The 18,661-nt window shown below is 40.8% G+C and overlaps 1 protein-coding gene across 1 annotated transcript in view; it reads right to left on the bottom strand.

The window, feature by feature from the left end:
• LOC6497749 overlaps positions 1-18,661 on the bottom strand; it is a 38,756-nt gene that overhangs the window by 6,702 nt on the left and 13,393 nt on the right. The window contains exons 3-5 of the mRNA XM_001961392.4: positions 2,869-3,080; positions 1,215-1,350; positions 666-799 (exon numbers count right to left, since the gene is read on the bottom strand). Of these exons, the coding sequence (XP_001961428.3) occupies positions 666-799; positions 1,215-1,350; positions 2,869-3,080 (482 nt within the window). The remainder of the gene's footprint in view (positions 1-665; positions 800-1,214; positions 1,351-2,868; positions 3,081-18,661) is intronic.

Raw genomic sequence — 18,661 nt, 5'->3', positions numbered from 1 at the left:
TTTGAGAAAATGGGGTCACATTTTAGTGGTCAAGGTTTTGATGTAGAATTATACTACTCGCTAATATAGGATCGGGAAGGTATTACGTTCAACAATCGGATAATTATAAGCTAAGTTATGGCTGTTTTGGCTAAAAAAAAAATAAAATTTTGGTTAGATTTTTAGCTCCGTTGATAATGTTACGCCTTGGAAAATGTACGAAAATTGGTTAAGATTTAAGTAGGTCTTTAGCTTAGTAGGATAGGTTTTGATCGAAAATAATATTAATCGATGATACAAGATGGGGAAGGTATAATATTTGTCAATCGGACATGTAGTAGTTAGGTAATGACAATTTTCCTCAGATTTATTAACACGCATAACATAGTTGAGTAAGAGTTTCAGACACTTATTACACAGAGAATGGTACATTTTCCAATAAATCAGACCTTTTGGACCCATCCTTAATCAGTCAAAATGCAGGAAGCCCCAAAGACCAACTCACCAAACTTGGATTCAGTTCCCAACCAATGACTAATTGAAAAACTGACTGCCATCAATTGAAAGCGATCAGCGTTCTCAGACCTCGAAGGCCCCTACCCTCTTCCGACTGCCCGCTAATTGAAAGGCGAATTAGGCGTGGCAAGCGTGGGGATGAAACAGTGGCAGACGAAACCAAAACTTACCACAATACCATTAATAGTCCATGTCAAATTAGCAGCCGGTTTGGAGTATTTAATTGAGCAATTGCCGTCGACCAAATCGCCAATGCGATAACGTGCCTGAATCCCGGTAACCACGGCGTGCTCTTCCGGTAGCTCTGCAAAAAGATGGCCAAGAGGGAGAAAGAGTGAGAGGGGTAATTGTGAGTCAAGGATTGTGAGAAATGTAAAATTGGCCAAAAGAGGGCCGAAAGCGCAGCCACGGGCTCAAACACATTTGTTCTAATTAATTTGTTCGCCATGACCGCAGCCTTTTCTTTTTCTGGCCTTTGCATTTTTTAACCGAAAGTATTTTGATTGCTAGTTTCCCTGCCAGTGGCACAGTGGATGAAATGGAAGGTTGAAGAACTAAATTTTAGATAAAGCGAATAAGTTGAAATTCTTGTCAATACAATTTTTTTTATATATTTATAAAGTGGAGGTGACGTCCGACTGGCTTATTACTTGACCAACTAAACATAGGTTCTTTACTATCATCCGTGGCTTAATATATTTATACTTTACTTTACTTACCAACAACCTCCATTTCGCCGGACACCATGGCTGTTTGGAATGTTGGGGCCTCCACGGAAATTTCGCATGTAAATTTACCCGAAATATTCAACGGGACCGACTGCAGCACGACGTGGCTCTGATTTGAAAGGTTTCGCTGCAAAGAGAAAGCCATAGAGTGAGTGAGCGGAGCAAAGAAAGCGTGAAAGGAAATGAAGAGCGTAATAAAAATTAGGTGAGCCAAAATTGGCTGGACGCGCTGCATAGAAATTCAATATAGCCCACGCCAAGATGAAAAGTGAAAAACAGCGAAACGAGAGCAGCACAAAAGGGAGAAAATAGGAAAATAGGAATATGTTTTCCGCAGTTATGAAAAACGAAAAGCATAGCTGCTGAAGGAGAAAGATAGCTTGGATGAAAAGTGACTGCAAATGGAGGGTATAAAGGTGAAGAGTGAATTTAAGGATGAAGGGGTCACCGGGCTTTGATTAAGATTTTGTTTGACTCAAAGCGAGTGGGCCCCAGGCCTGGGCGGCTCTTAAGCCTCTCGGCTGTTCTGTGGCAAAAAGCCTAATCCTTTTCGGTTTCCAAACCCTTCTGGCCAATAAATGAATTTAAGATTTGATTAAAATGAAGGTCATAATTCCCCACAAAAATAAAAATTTAACATTTACTATTTTCCATTATTTGATATAAAACGATATCTTTTATGAGAATTCATAATTTTCAATATATCCGATCTTGTCACCACCGTGGAAAACGGTCCCCAAACCTTTTTAGCTTCGATTTTTACCGACTCGAAGCTCATTAACTTGCTTCCTGGGACCCCTTTAACTTTTCAACCTTTTATTTTGATTATGAGCCTCGTAAAATTTAATCTTTCGCACAGAAATTGAGAGAACCTCATACGGCAATTCGCTTAATAAAATCAAATTTAATTTTCATTTAATATCGTGATTAAAATGCAGAAATATATGTATATGTTACGTATATTCTTCGGGGTTACTAAATGGATTGGCCACGGGTGAAGAGGTTGGAGGTGACCGAAGGATCATTAACTGAACTTCGTTTGATTGTTTAACCCAATTAGTTGTTTCCAATGCCATTTTGGCCACTGTGTATTCCCATGTAATAATTAAACGTTAACCTTAATACCCTCGAAATGGGTCAAGCGAAATGTTGGTTCATTTATTCTCCAGTTCTTGAATTATGTGTGTCCTCAGATATTTTTTATTTACCTATGCTTTTTTACATAAAAACTACTTATGAGAGCTAGCGCAGCCTTGCAGAGTATTCAAAGCGTCGTTGCTTGGAGTCAGGGCTCTTACTCCTGTGAGGCTTTATGCAATCTGTATATATTGTTTTTTAATGAGCCGCAAGTCAATCGCAAGCGCGACTAATTGGCCACGCCCAGCAACTCTTAACGGTTCTACGGATGTACTGGCATAATTATAACGAATGGTGGGACAAATAAGCTGGCAAATGTCGTTATGAAAGCCAAGTCCACCGGGAAACGGGCTTAAAGGGTGCTGGCAATCAGCCATTATGGATATAATTTACACGCAACTGTAGTAACATGTGCCCGTAATGGATATCTGTACCATGTACATACATACATACATTTGTGTAACGGAATATAGGCAGATATCTCTGGCAATATCAGCTCGGCACTCACCTCAACGTTGAGACCACTCGTCATGGCGAAGACCTTCATTGCCGGATTCTCCTTGGGCGTGTAGCGATAAAATTCACGCTTGCCCTTATACCATTTCACCGAGTATAGAGTATCATTCTCCATATCGTAATTACACGTGAACAGAGCGTTGCTGCCACGTTTCACCGCCTGGGGAATCATTACCGAAACATCCTTAAGTGCCACAATAAAATCTGGAAATAAAATGAGATTCGTTGTGAGCGAAAGATGAAAGAATCATGGAAATGTTAAGGGTATTGCATAACAAATTCGTAAAAATAGTAAACAACTTGTGAGATTGGAGCTTAAACTAGAATATTTAAAGTTAAAATATATATTTTTTAAATATTTCGTAAATTGACAAAAAGCTTTCGTTTTATTGGCTTTTCTAGCTGCATGCGATCTAAATTTCTCCCGTTTCAGCTTGTATAGTAAGCCATTTTCAATGCATCCCTTCCAGTGACAACTTTGACCTCAACTACAAGGTAAGCAAAACCAGGTAAGGTGAGTTGCAATCAGACCGCTCCCCCACACCTCTCACTTCAATGAAAAACACAGCGCTACTCCGGTGGAAGCTAACTGCATACTATGGGAACCTGCCTTTTGATAATCGAGAGAACACCTGACCCCTGACCCCTGCCGCAGTCCAGTGTTTCGAATGACAACAGAAAAAATGGCAAACAAAGTACTATCCGAACTAGCCGCCAATTTCTCCCTAGTTTTTCTCTTGTTTTGAAATCATTTGTCTATTCTGCTGTGAGGTTTTGGTGTGAGGAACTGTGCAGTTTTAAGAAAAATATTAACAGTAGTCTTTATTGTTATGAAGTTAAAATCTTTACACTCTCATGGACACAAAGATTTTTGATTTTTTTTTATTGTAGGAACCAGATCAATGATCTTGGGTCCTGTTTTAAGTTTCAAGTCGTATGAAGGGTATTAATTTATTCGAATTTAACATGGCCTTTGTTTTGTTTTGAAACTATTTCCAAAGCTGGGCTCAGTTTTGTTTTGTTGGTTGCCTTCGGCTTGTTTTTTCTGATTCCAGTGCTACCCAACGCTTTTGTTTCGCTTATTGACCCATATAACGAGCGAGTATTTTGTTTAGTTTCCGCCCTCCTGGCCCCACTTGATGTGGCTGCATTTATCGCAGCGCGAGGGCTGAAGGGCGTAGAATATTGTCCTTCAGCTGCACATTGTTGTTTAGCACTGACCAACCAATTCCGATCTCCTCGCCTCACTCCACTTTTTCGCCCCGAACAACCGCAGCAAGAACAACAACTTTCCCTGGCATTTTATTTTGTTATAAAAAACTTTTACAATCTACGTTTGTTAAGTATTTTAACGGCTTTCTATGGGTGGATGTGTAGGTGTGGGTGGGGCTCATGGTTTTCCTTGGTTGTGCCACCGAGTGTGGCTATATATGTATAACCAATGAAAATTGCAAGGGCAACTCGTCGTATCATTCACTTTCCGTCCCCTGGGTTGCGGCAAGATAAAGGTAAAGTTGCCCGTCTGCTTTGGGTGTTTATCTGTCAGTTTATGTTTACAAATGTCCACTTTTAATGGTGCACCATTTAGCTGCACAGACCTCAACTGAGACAAAGTAGTGTCTCCCGGGACAGATGGTGGAGACTTAGGATATTACAGTATGTATGACAAGTTTAATCATACATATGCTTGACTTCCATTAAGATTTCACTCAACCGCTTTGTTAAAAGTAGAAACATTAAGCATTATTAATCGTAAATAAGATTTAAATAGTATTATGTTCTTGGTACCACAAATTAAAGCATTTTTGTTAATTCTGTCTCCTTACACAACTTTTGGGTGAAAAATTTGAAATAAAACTTTACAGACAGAGTGCATTTAATTTCGGCGTATTATGTTTTATTAAAAGCTGATCAAAAGTTAAGGAGCAAAACAAAAGGCCAGACAACACAAACAAACCAACCCAATTTCAGACCAAAATGGGCGCAAAGTGTGAGCCGAAATAAGGTTGTCTTCTAAGTGCTCCTCATACTTTAGCGTTTAGCCCACCAAATATATTATTCTGCATATATATTGTGTATATCTGGGCAGACTCAGAGCAGACTCCAGACCGAGACGCGACCGCAGAAAAAGGAGAAACCAGCGGGACAAGGGCGCCCAAACCAAATGGCAATGACGAGGATGGGAATCCGAACGGGAATGGGAATGGCAACTGACACGGCTGTCAACACTGTAGCCAGGTCCTCGACCATCAGCCAAAGCCCCTCGAATCCCGGCCATGTCTTTTCACTCTCTTTGCAGTCATTTCAACTTTGGAATTTCAATAAGAGCCCAGGCATCGGCGAGCGAAAATGCCGCAGGTGGTAGGCACACAGACTCCTGAAGAACGAATAAAGTGGCGGGGGCCAAAGTTGTTGGCCAACATAAAGAAAAGCAAACAAACCAAAAAGTGAATGCATAAATTAAAAGTGTAAAGGCGAAAAATGTTTAATTCGCGGACGGATACGTTGAAGTGTAATCAAATGGAATGGATTGGCATCGCAATGTATTATTAGTTCAACGAGAATAATTGCGATACATTGGGTGTAACTATTCTGAAAATATTTATGGGTAGAACCAAAACCACCCCATTCTCAGATGCTACCAGTTTGAAATACTATCCATGCTCCGCACTATTTCACTTCTAGACCAGTATCTCGCCATTCTCCTTGTTAGCCTGCGCTCTTGGTTTATTTTTCAAACAATTTTTTATCATCAGCTGTCAATAGTTCAGGCAGCTGACCCCACCTAAAGGACCAACGAAACTGCACAGCACAAATATGGCACAGAGCAGGAGGGTTCCAGGCAGAGAAATCATTACATAAAAATGTTTTATGTTTTGCTATTGCAACTTTGACCAGGCGGCGTATGAGCGATGCAACAACTACGAATACAACGACAGCGCTGGAATTTTTGGGTGTAGCTCCCTGCCACCTCCCTGCTTTTGGAAGAATTCCAAACCTGCACGTATAAACACATTTTTATACCCTTGCAGAGGGTATTATAATTTTGGTCAAAAGTGTGCAACGCAGTGAAGGAGACATCTCCGACCCTATAAAGTATATATATTCTTGATCAGGATCACCTCCTGAGTCGATATGAGCATGTCCGTCTGTCCGTCTGTCCGTCTGTCCGTTTCTACGCAAACTAGTCTCTCAGTTTTAAAGTTATCGAGTTGAAACTTTGCACACACCCTTCTTTCCTTTGCAGGCAGTATATAAGTCGGAACGGCCGGGATCGGTCGACTATATCCTATAGCTGCCATATAACTGATTGATCGGAAATGCCATAACTTTGGTGTTTTTTAAGTTAGAGTTAAGTTTTTTTAGGTTGGAACTTTCCACACATGTTATATTTGACCAAAAAATCTTGTGTGCAAAATTTCATAAGGATCGGCCGACTATATCCTATAGCTGTCATAGAACGATCGAAATTGGCATAACTTTGATGTTTTTTAAGTTAGAAAGATGGGATTTGGTACAGATTACTCTTTTGGCAAAATAAATCGATATGCCAAATTTCATAAGGATCGGCCAACTATATACGATCCGCTACATATCTAATAATATAAGATGCGTGGCGCCACCTAGCGGACTGCGACTGAACTGCAAGGGTATATAAACTTCGGCTCCGCTCGAAGTTAGCTTTCCTTTCTTGTTGATGCTGACTTTGTTGCTTTTATTGTTTGTATTTTCATTGCTTGCCATAAAAACTAAAAAATCGCCAAATAGAAATAAACGCATTTTTATATGTATCTGTATTTATGAACCCCATAAATATGTCAAATAAATTACGTAACAGTCAAAATATTGTGCCATGTTTGCCTTTCCTTATGTGTGTTGTGTGTGGTTGTGTGTGAAGTCGTATATGACTTGGACTCAATATAGCTATTCACCCTTGTAGTTCTCAGTTTAAGCCGAATTGAGCCCTTGATTTTTACATATATGTTTATTATAAAAAAACCATATAACATAATATAACATTTATGTGATTATGAAGTATTAATTTCATAAATTTATACTTCTGTTTCCGAGTGTTAAAACTCTTTTAAGTATTTATATTATTTTCCAGAAACCAAACACAAATCCCTCTTGCTTTAAAATTTTCCGCTAATTTTGGCTTTTGTGTTTTTGGCTCCGTTATGAGAGTACCATAAAATTTTGCGGCCAACTCCTCTTTCGGATTATGCCGCAGCGGCAAAAACAAATCGCCAAGAGTGACACCAAACCTCAGCCCGCAGACAATTTCAATAGAACAGCTTCAAAAAAATAAACATTCCCTCATAATGAGACACTAAATGACAGCGAAAAGGGGGCGTAAGCCCCATCTGGGTAGTCGTATTTGTGAAAAAAAGTCTTTGAGCAACCAAAACAAAAAATTCTTACCAAAAACAGAGTTTTGCAGTTTGCGGCGCTCACCAAAATGTTTGCCACTGCAATGCCCGGCCCTCGCACATTCAACCATTGCAACGCAGCGCACACCCACACCCTCCGTGTGTGTCACAAAGCAAATGACACTTTGTGGTGTTTTCCGAAGGGAGGAGGGCTAGCTGGGGCAGGGGCGAGGTCATTGGGGAGGTCTATGCGCTGGGGCTATTAAATAAACATGCAAATTATTGCGCAATTTTTGATTACGATTTTTCAGCACTCCCCGCAAAAAGCGACGACAACAATGCCAGTCCCGGCATATTTGTATATGTAAATCGACCCACTGCCCGCATCACCCTTAACACCCGTGGCCCCCGATCCTTCCATCGGTCCTTCCACCCACTGCACCGCCCAGCTGTATCATCAGCAGCCGGCCTGCAATCTTTGCATGCATTCAACACTCAACGCCTATTTTGCATACAAATTTTATTATTATTGTATTGAATCGGAGCCGCGACAATGGCGCTCTTTTCTAGCCCAGCAGACTCCCCATATTCCTTTTTTCTGTTTTGGCCATTCTGGTTTGTCGATGTATTTTTTTGTTGCTGGAATTATGTTAAATGAAAATCTGTGCAATTTTTCGCATGACACTTGTTTGTTGTCATGTTTTTTGGGCTGTGCCATGGCAATGGCATCCACTGAAAAATGAGGACGAATAAGGAAAACAAGGTAGCTGAATTCATAAGAAGAATTTGTGCAAATTTAGTCTGATATTTTAAAGACGTTGCTTTAGTTCCAAGGTTAGGTATCGTTTTTTAAATATTTCATACAAATCAATCAAAGAACTGTCTGAAGGATAGGATTAGGACCATTTGTTTGTAGGAAAGTCTTTTGTGGTAAAACAAGTTTTAAAAATGAGTGTGCAAATCCATCAAATAAAAGCATAATGGAAGACAAATCGGAAGACTATTTGTTCATGCATTTGACACGTCATCTTCGTGGACCCGGAGGTGGCGACCCCTCAGTAGCGAGCCAGGACGCAAACGAAAGAACCCTGGGCCTGGCATTCATGGAGTTTTGCATGAGTGTCTGCTGTGTGTACGAAAGTGTGCGATTTTGCAGGCGACCGACAAAGCGTCGCCAAAAATATCATCCCACATGGCAACAACAAAGACCGAAGTTCGACCTTACCGCCGTCACCGGGTCAAAGGAACTTTCGGCAAAAACTCACTCCCATTGATATGCAATGAGTTGGCGATTTGAGAGGTGCAGGGGAGTGGTTTACGAGCAAAGGCAGGAACTTATTCTGCACTCGTTTCTGCAGAAGGGTCTTGACCTATTTGTTTTTTAATTCGCTGAATAATTACGATTTTTATATTTGCGATTCTATACGCGATTCTCATTGAGATAATAAACTCAACACATTGGTAAATGTCTTCTTCAAAGAGGCAGGGACAATAAACGAATCCTTTGTTTACCGTCCTCAAATTGATTTTTAAATAATAATTTCTGGCAATCTCCCTTATCCCTGGTGACTCTGGCAAAATGGAATTCTTCCGTTTCTTCGGCCTCTGCCAATTGCAGGGCTGGACAAAGTGAAAGGGGGTTACGAACTATGGAAATGTGGCAAATATAAACATAAACGGTTGGCCAATGTTCCGTATGTATCTGCCACCTGAGCGACAACAGTTGCTGAAAGCCCGCATGCAAAATGCATAGATACAAATATACGGACTTTTTGTTTATTCCCTTCGCAGTTTTCGACACCAGCAATCTTGCCTGCCCAGCTGCAACTGCATTTGATGGATCGGCTCGAAGCTCCCATAACCCCTCTCAAACCATAAAGCACGCCTCTATCGACAATTTTTGCATAAATTAAATTTTGAATTTCTTGTAAATATTTGCTGCGAAAAACTATTTCCACCATGCATACAAGGGGGATTCGAATTCTAAATGGTTTTCCATGCACTCGTCGATGATTGGCATAAAAGCTTGGCAAGTGTTTGCTGAAATTTAAATGCCCTTCACCAATGGAACAAAAATTTTCTGGATCGGAGTTGCCTTAATATGTTTATCTATTATTTTACCCTTTTCGTGCCTCCCAAAGGATAACGTTAAAAGTTCGAGCGTCCAAACATTTGGTTTCATTAAATAATGGAGTTTCTTAACGTTCGAGAAGTGACTACATGGAATTCACTGAAGATAGATTTAAAATACAAATAAAAAAAAAAAATAAAAAACCTGCGTATATGAAATAAATCTGTAAAAAAGTCTTGATTGACTGGCTATCGCTTAAGTACTCTTTTCGCTGGTTTTATTTGTGCGGGAGTCTGGTCGGGTCCATTCTACTGAAGTAATTTCTTTTGCTATCCGAGAGTTTTCCACAATGACGGTAACTATAAACGATATCTGCACGTATGTATGGGTGCAGGCTGAATGTTATTTCGTCAGACATCGGGCCGCCAAACAAACCAATTTTCAGTACTTTTTCCAATAACGTGTCCCGTGTCTGCTCCACCGCCACTGCCGCCGCTGTCGCCGCCACTCCCCCGATTCTCTGTTAACTGTAAACTACAAATTGTTGGTTTCCATTTTTTGTGTCAGAATGGAAGGATTTTTTGGAGTGGCGGAGTCGGTTGAATGGTGGGGCTTTGGTAACAGCTGCGCTGTTAAAATCGAAATGAAGTCTGACTCTTTGGCCAGACACTGGGCGTTCTTAATTAAGGCATTCTGATAGAGAACTCCACGAGCCACAATGGGCAATAAAGGATTTCAACTTTTTGCCGTAGCTTGTCCACCTTATTGTTTTCACGTTACTTTTTTACTCTTGTTTATTTTCCGTTAATGGACAGTTTTGCCATTTGCGTATTGCCTAACCAAACAAAAAATGAAGGTGAGTTGAATTAAACAGGGGCCAAGGTAAATATCGGAGCCCCGGGATAGAGTCCGAAAATATCAATTTATCAGAGAGAAAAGAGCTCAGGGGAGTCGTGCATGCTTTGCATGCGAAGTGGAGTGGATTTGCGCCCCAAGCTCCTTGGGAGCACGTAATGTTGCAATTTCTCAAAAAAAAAAAAGGAAAACGGAAAACCTAGAGAAAACCAGACCAGAAAACCTGCTGCTGCCGAGTGCCTTGTTTATGCAATGACGACGCATAAGTAGCAAGTTGATTTCGGTTCGGGGCCTGCATTTCACTTTGGAAAAACTGTCTGAAACAAAATAAATTACAAAACAATGTTGCCTGTGAGTTGGGGGGCGGGAACTGGTGCGGGAGCAGAAGTCGAGGCGTGTCCCAGCCCCTTGTGCAGTTTCAGTTGCTGTCTGCCATTTCACAGCACCTTGCCGCCATTGGTTTTGCGACTACTTGACATGCTGGCATCTCGGGATCTGGATCTGTGGGCACTATAATCTAAAGGAATTTATGTAAGGGGCGAGCTGTGCTAAAGGGAAAGTCGATGGGAATAAAATGCTTCGGACTGCCTCTCTGTGTATTATGTTTATGCCACTCAAATATAGCTTTTGGGATTATTGATTGACATCAAGATGGTTGAATTCCCAAAATTAGTCCAGAATAATCACAAAATATTGTTTCGAGTATCTTCATTAAAGCTTCAGTAAATACTACGCTAGAATGCATTGAGTCTGAAAAAATATTTCTGTCTTCTCATATTGAATTTAAACAGCAATATTAGATGTCCACGTCAATCTTCCACTTTCTGCACAATCCCCAAAGTAGCCACAATAACTTAAATGGCCTTGTTTTTAGGATTTTAATTGATTGTAGCGATTTGATTTATAACAAGGACAGTTTGCTTGGCTTGGTGTATCCTTGATATATGTAAAATTGTTGATTTATTGGCCAGACAGAGTTATTTTCTAATTGTGTAAATGTTTTGGTCATGTCGGCCCGGACTCTTCGATTAGCCATACATCATCAGATCCGGAGCAGAGTTGACAACTTTCGAATTGATCAAAAACCAAATCGTAAATTTCACAGAAGACCACAAATGAGCTGTCACATGCAAAATACCTTTTCCAAGGGTCAAAACATGAGAAATCAGGCAGGGCACGTTACGCATACGCCACATCAAAACATCTCCATGATGTTTTTGGTAGCGTCCGTCTTTCGTAGCTTCCTTTCAAATATTATTTGAAGCTAGCTCCAGTTAAGGTCTCTCCTCGAAAGTCGGTGGGAGATGATGTTAACCGTTTGAGTGGTTGTAGTTGGCATTTCGGACTGGTGTCTGTGTTTGGCTTGGGTCTGGCCTTCGGGTCTGCCTTTGTATTAATTGCAGTGACATATTTAAGTTGAGATTTTATTGTTCTCCGACGATGGGCAGGAGCTTTGTTTCCGTCTTTGTTGGCTCACACTGTTCTGTGTGTCCTTTGTGGGAGGACATGTGTGTATCCCAGTGGTGCTTCGGCCAAATTGATTGAAATTACTACTTAAGTCAAGCTACAAGTCCCCCAAAGAAAAGGCAGCTGGCAACGGCAGCTCTGGTTTATGACCATACACTATAGAAAGAGAAAGGCACTGTGGGACATAGTTACACCGAGTCTTCAATAGAATACGAACCCTAGTCAAAATGTTTAATTAAAATCTTTAAGCCCCAAGTAAAAGGGTCTCAGCAGTGATCAGAACCCCAATTAATAATTCTACACACATTTAAAAACTTAATTGAAGATAGATATCCCTCTGTTGCGGTCCACTGTTCGATCCTAGGTGGGGCTCTCTGCTTTGGCGAACAAGCAGAACATTTCATTTGAAATCCAGAAGGCAAAAGCCAGCTAGGATTTGTAATGAAGATATACAGACACGTTCTGAGATACAAACACGCGTAGAGGAAGGCGCTTTGTCCCGTACACATGTCCGGCTCAAATCACTTAGTTTCACATTACAAAGCCATCCCGACGGCGGCGGCCGAGGACGGACGGAGGCGAACTCCTTCATGCTTGTGCGATTCCACGCTTGATACTCATCGAACATATAAATTAATGAATTCGATGCTTATCAATAGTCAACCAACAACCGCACTAAGTCCGTCCTTCTCCTATTAGTTGGTTATATTTGCTTCCCTCTGTCCACTTTGTGGATTGCTCTGGCTGGGCTTTGTCTTGGGCCCCCGATTATGTTCGAGTGACTAAGATTCGCCGAGTCTTGTCCAACTTAAAGTCAACGAGTGAAACAAGCGTGGCCTCGACGTTTTGGCTTCCACGCATTTGTCTTGTTCGCATTTATTATGGCACACTCGCCTGATAAAGGACTTTGCTCCTTCAATCATCCCATTGTTGTTGGGCTTATCCCCTTGGGGCTGGCGCTCCCCTATTTGTTCTTCTCTTTCATTCATTTTTCTGCCGGGGATTTGTAATTTGGTTTTGATAAGGGCTGCACAGCAGTGCTTTAACTGTTTCGGCTAGCGGATAACTCTGTTCCAACCAAGAGTGGGGGAGGCCCTCTAGTCCTTATTTTCGCATTAAGCACAATTTTGGGTAAATCTGATTGGTTTGATTAGTGGTGGGCTGGAAGTGTGATTTATATGAGAAAATATTGTTGTAGTCTATGTCTATTTTAACATTTCACTTAACAATTTAGTTTTCTCAGCGATCATGTTAAATTTTAAATAATAAAGGCCACATACATCAGATGCAACTTCAACCCGGAAACCGTTTGGAACACATTTCGACAACAATCCCAAAGACAACGAATTTTCTGCACAAGAACGTAATCGAACTCTATGACCTAATGGTCCTGTGCTAATAACCACATGCAGTTCTGCATGATATTGATGCACTGCCGACACAATTACAATGGACGAGCAGCAATATCGCCTGCAGAGGCATCTACAAGGGAAGGCACAGCTTTGCAACCAAAACTCAAAATGAACGACTCCTGACAGCTAAGTAGGGGCAATAAAATTGGGTAACCGAAATGTCTGCAAAGAACAAAGTCTGAACCGAATTCAAATCAAAATGTCAAAGTGCCCATGGAGTTTTCAAGATGGGAAAAGGAAGATCAAAGTCATAATTTAGTTACCATTTTCGTCTAAATCCTTCAGTACCTTTAACTTTCTATGCAACAACAATATTAGATCGACTTGGTCTCTGATTGATTTTCGAGAAAAAAAAACAGGAAAAAACGAATATTGCTGGAGAAAACTTTCGTCGAACTGCCATAATTTCTTAATCTACATCAACTGTTGACAGTTTTATTAAAAAAATTTTCGCATCTGACATGCCAAATGTGAACAAATGAACAGGAAACGGAAGCTATACGACAAAAGAAACTCTAAGAGGGGGAAAAAATCAAAGGAAAAAGAAACCCGAAAACAACTCAAAAGATGTGTAAATTTGTTCGCCACAGACAGGATGAAGGCCAAGTGCCAAATGTCACTTGGATTTGTGGTGGCTAGCAGCGAAAAGTATCGAAAAGTATCCAAACATCCCATGGTAAAATGTATCGAAGAGAATCCAACAGCCGGGACCGCCGCCATATCGATGGGTCCCAAAGTAGAAATGAGAAAAGTTTTGGGCTCGGGGGGGTGGTGTGCGCCACCAAGACCGATGGCATTTATTTTATATTTGTAGCAACTTTTTCGGGGAGAAATTTAGTTTAGTAATCAAAGCAAGAATTTGTCGATGGGGTCTGGTCTGGTGTGGGTGGTGGATTGGACATGGGGTGCGCCCGTCGCAATCGCCCCGAAATTTGTTTGTTTTTCGTGCAAAGGCATAAAGAACATCATAAGGGAGCTGGGAAAAAAACAACAACAGAAACTAATGTAATGGAAATTTGAAATTATTGAAAATAAATGAAAGCAAATAAATATTCCGTGGGCATTTTTATGGTTGAGGGGATGCCGGCGTCCCGGCAAGGCGATGGAGTATGGCGTTAACATTTTTTATCCCTGTTATCTCAGGGCAAGCCCAAGTTATATTTGCTGGAAGTTACTCAAGCGATCGGACTTTTTCAATACATTAAAACTCGAAATTCTCGCAGGAATTCTCGAAAAATTTTATTAAATTTCGGCCCCGTAGTCTAATCTCGGCTCAAGCTTAAACTAATGCCGGGCTCTTGCTGCAGTCATGGATAGAAGATCCATAATTAGCTGTCTCGGGGTCAAATGGTATGGCTGTTTATTAAAAAAGGAACTTAATAACCTCTAAGCTTCGTGGGAAGTGTATTTTAATTATCGCTTTGCCTGCTAGATCTCGGCTAATTTCTCGTTTCATGTCTCGCTTAATGGCCTGTAAGAGTACAAATTGCCTAGATTAGTGCCTAAATTAAAAGTGAAATCGAAATAAATTAAAAATTTTCCTAAGCACACACATTCAGCAGACAAGAACCACCCCCAGACAAAGCCACTTTTCTAAGAGGCGTTAACGAAAATTCTTGAAGGAATTTATGAGTTTTTTTTCGGGGAGTTGGGCCTTGTTTTGCTTTGTTTATTTTTGCTGTGGGCTGCTACAAGAGGACAGAAATAGAAAATTAGGGGGGTGAATGAAGTATTTATTATTTGCTAACAAAATCAATTAGCTCAAGTTTGAAAGCGTTTTGTTGAAGTCTTTTCACTCAATGCCTTGTCTTTGTCCAAGACAAATGTATGGAGGCATTGTTTTGTTTCAATTTATCATTACGAGTGATTTAAGTCGAGGATAAAAGATTTAGGCAAAGAGTCCTTGGATCTTTGTCTAATATGTCAAATAACTGGACAGGCTTTAAATCACCCTAGGAATGGTACCATTATAATTCAAATAACTTTAAAATCTAGGCAAAAAAAATTTGTCAATATAAAACCAAGTGCAAAATTTAACTTCTGGTTCTTGTCGCGATGATAAATGTTTATGTTATGACATGTTTTAAATTTCCAGGTGCATTAGTGTAAAGTGCTTTTCCCTCCCCGAAAAAAAGCCAAGGAGCGTTGGCGAAAAATGTCTGCGAATTGTGTGCCGGGCGAGACGAAGAGCTAAAAAGCTCTTAACACTTTCCATCTTTTTTCCCAGCAATTTTTCCTTTTTTGGCCTTTATGCGTTGGCTACCAGAGCTTGTGGAGTTAACCACCTGGAACCCATTGGGTACAAAATATTGCAGAGAAACAAAAGCCTTACAGGTGGGCACAATTTTCAAAAAATATTGAATTGTTTTTTAAATTTTTAATATTTCAACAATCTTCTGTATCTGACTTACTTCTTATTTTTATATATCCAAGCTTCTATTTGATTGTGACGCTTTTGTCGCCAGTTGCATAGCCCCAGGTGCAGTTGTGCGATTTTGTTCGAGTGTGTGTGCGTGCGCTAAAATTTAGCACAACATTCTTCCAGATGCACCTGCTTTGGTTTCAGCCAAACTCAACGCACTTAGCTTTGGACCGCCCCCTCATATCCTCGCCAGGCATTAAGGCTCTTTCGCGATGGCGCAAAATGCAATTTATACATTTCCGTTAAGCAAGCGAAATTCAAACTATATTTTTTCGCTTCTACTCGGCGCAGACGAGACATGTTTTTGCTTTTAGCGGTGCGCTACACGGAAGCGAAAACAATGTGGTGAACACCACACATCCTCCCAACCACCTGGCTCCTCAGCCGCCTCACTCCGGCAGTTTGTCGGAAATTTTAACTAATTAAAATGCTTTCTAGGGGCATCCGGAAATTTCATAAAGCAAACAACAAAGTGCTAAAGCACGTCGGATTGCGTTATTTATGGCAAGGCGGCGCGTCTTTTCCGCTTTTGCATTCGATTCCCTTGGAAATCAAGGAAAAATATTTAATTTTCCAAATCAATAAGCACGCTGATTGCATTGCCTGACAATTGGCATCAGCGTGAAGCGAGCCCAATAAATCTGGCTATGTGTAAGAGATGCTTTGGTATTTGCTCGTGGACGCAGGGATGGGCCATTGCCCCGGTTATTGGTGGTCAAAGAGACGCGGAGCAACAAGACAAACTGTCAACTTGCATGGAAGGAAAGGACGGGGCTCGCCCTCGGGTGGCACCAAAAATAATTGAATTCCCCAAATGCCAAAGTGGAATTTTAATTTGCAGTCGACACTTCCTAGTTGGCCCCCAGACTGTGAAGTTCAGAGGGAATTGTTGCCACTGATTGCTGATCAGTATGCAAAATGTGTGCGTTCCGAAATCAGTGCAAAAAACGCTGTTTTTTGAGGGACGGGCCGGGTCTAGGGGCGACATTGTCACACGTACTTCCATTGCTTCCCCCACCCCAAATTGATGTCTTAGAAAATTAGCAGCCGCCTCTTGCCAAGTTCTTGGCCCGTGACTTGGCGTTCTCTTCACCTTTTTTTAATGGCTTTCCATCACTCTTTTGGAGTTTTCCCCCCTCACAGTTGGATTGTAATATAGGCAACGAATGGGTTACTATTCATTTCATCGAAACATTAATTTAATACTTTCGTCCAATGTGTGTTACAGTCTTTGAAGTTTCACCATTGATTTGTAATTTTTTAGGGTGAATAAAATAAATGCCTTTTGTAAAAAGAAGATATTTTTCATGTTTTTTAATCGCCCACCATTTCATGTTTTAATAACGCTCCCTGCTCGCTCGCACAATAGCTCCGTCTTTGTCTGCCGCCGTATCCTGGCATTTATAAACGCATACATATGCATGAGATCATAAAGATGGCGAATGTGTCGGAGTGTGTGAGGGGCTAGTGAGTGCAATGCATTTGTCATAAATGTAAAAAAATGTGAAGAAACTCCATAAAGGAAAATATGTGTGTGTGTGCGTACGAAGCTTTCACCATCACCGTCCTCCTCTGACAGGTCCGTCCCGCTCACTCTTTATGAGTCTCGTCAGCGGCATAATGAATGCATCCGGCATGCATTGAAAACTTGGCTCATATTTCATAACCAAAAAAAAGGGAAAATAGAATAATAAAAATTGTACGGGTACATTGACCATCTTGTTGGTGCTTCGTGTTATTGTTGGTGTCTGGCTGGTTTTTGCCGACAATTGGTTGTGTTTGTGTGTGTGCGTACGTATGTATTTGTTGCCAAAGGATCCCAGTTCATACACAATTTTAAGCCGGTTTTCCACGTCCTTTTGATCATATTTTCTTTCCCACAACTACTATGTACGAAATTTTATTTCAGGTAGTTTTTGCTCTCGTGTTGTACAAATTAAATGCAAATTTTTAAATAAAATGCTTTTAAGCAGAGCTCAGCTCGCTATGACGTTCGTAGGCCACTTAGTAGTTGATATATTCGTACATTATGGGATTACACAACGAGAGCTGGCATATTAATTTTCAATTGCATTCGAGCATTCGAGAGGTATTCATAAATGGCCATTGGAGTGGATTAAACTTTGATGCGTGAGCTGCTTTAATTTTGATAAATGTAAAGGGAAAATAAAAAATAGCTTAAATCCAAGTTAAGCAATTATGAATGGTTTTTGGTAAGGTGGGTAATTAATTTTTTATCAGCTGTATTGGTTGCTCTCCCATGCACTCGACAAGAAGCTTAACATATTTAGCCCACATTAACCACCAGATTTAAGAGGATGTGACCTCCTGCTCCCCAACGAGCTGACAAACTGGCTGACATCAACCGCACCCTTCACACAATAGTTAGATGCTGACAAAAGGCATGTCAGTCGCCTGCCTGCATTGCAGCCAAGTTGGAATGTCAGAACAGTAAACGGTGAATGTCTGCCAGACAAAGACGACTCAGCACCCCGGTCCCTCGGCCGCCCCGTCGCCCTGAAGCGCCCGGCTCCATTTCCCTAATTCCAGCATCCACCTGTCTTACCGAAAACGCAGAAACAAAAAATGCAAAGTGCAAGTTCATGTGATATGCAAAGTGGAGTGTGAGAGAGACTTTCTAAGAGGGCTTTTATACACACAGTGTGTGTGGCATCTAGTGAAAACTATCAGGTAGGTATACCAACTGTGCTGCTCGGGTACTTGTTAGTAGTACCAACTTTTTGAGAAACTTGCCTAGTCTAGAAAACTGAACACATAAATTTTCGTAATGCAGTTTAAAATTGGAACTTTAAAATGTAACTATTGACACGATTATGAAGTACATACGTTTGAAGATGAATATGCATAAGGGTTGTAAGCAATATAATATAGCATACTTTAAAGGGTCGAAATATATTTGCTTGTGTTTCAAACAAACTCCACCATCGGTAACTTCCACATTCCAGTACTGCCTGTTCGATGGAGATAATGGCTATTCTGTTAAAGAATGTCAAGTGACTTTTATGCAATCTGGACAAATTGAAAACTCATCTCCACCCCATGTATTGCTTCCTCTTACATGCCATTGTTTCTTCCTTAGTGATTGAAACAGCCCACAGAAAGCAAACTTTTTCCATTGGCCCTGTATTGAGGGATATGGCCAATTTTGGAAATTTTTCTAGAGAAGA

This window comes from Drosophila ananassae, chromosome 3R, assembly GCF_017639315.1.
Source record: "Drosophila ananassae strain 14024-0371.13 chromosome 3R, ASM1763931v2, whole genome shotgun sequence".
Classification (NCBI taxonomy): domain Eukaryota; kingdom Metazoa; phylum Arthropoda; class Insecta; order Diptera; family Drosophilidae; genus Drosophila; species Drosophila ananassae.
The sequence above is the reverse complement of the archived record's forward strand: the minus strand, read 5'-3'. Positions and strand labels throughout refer to the sequence as shown.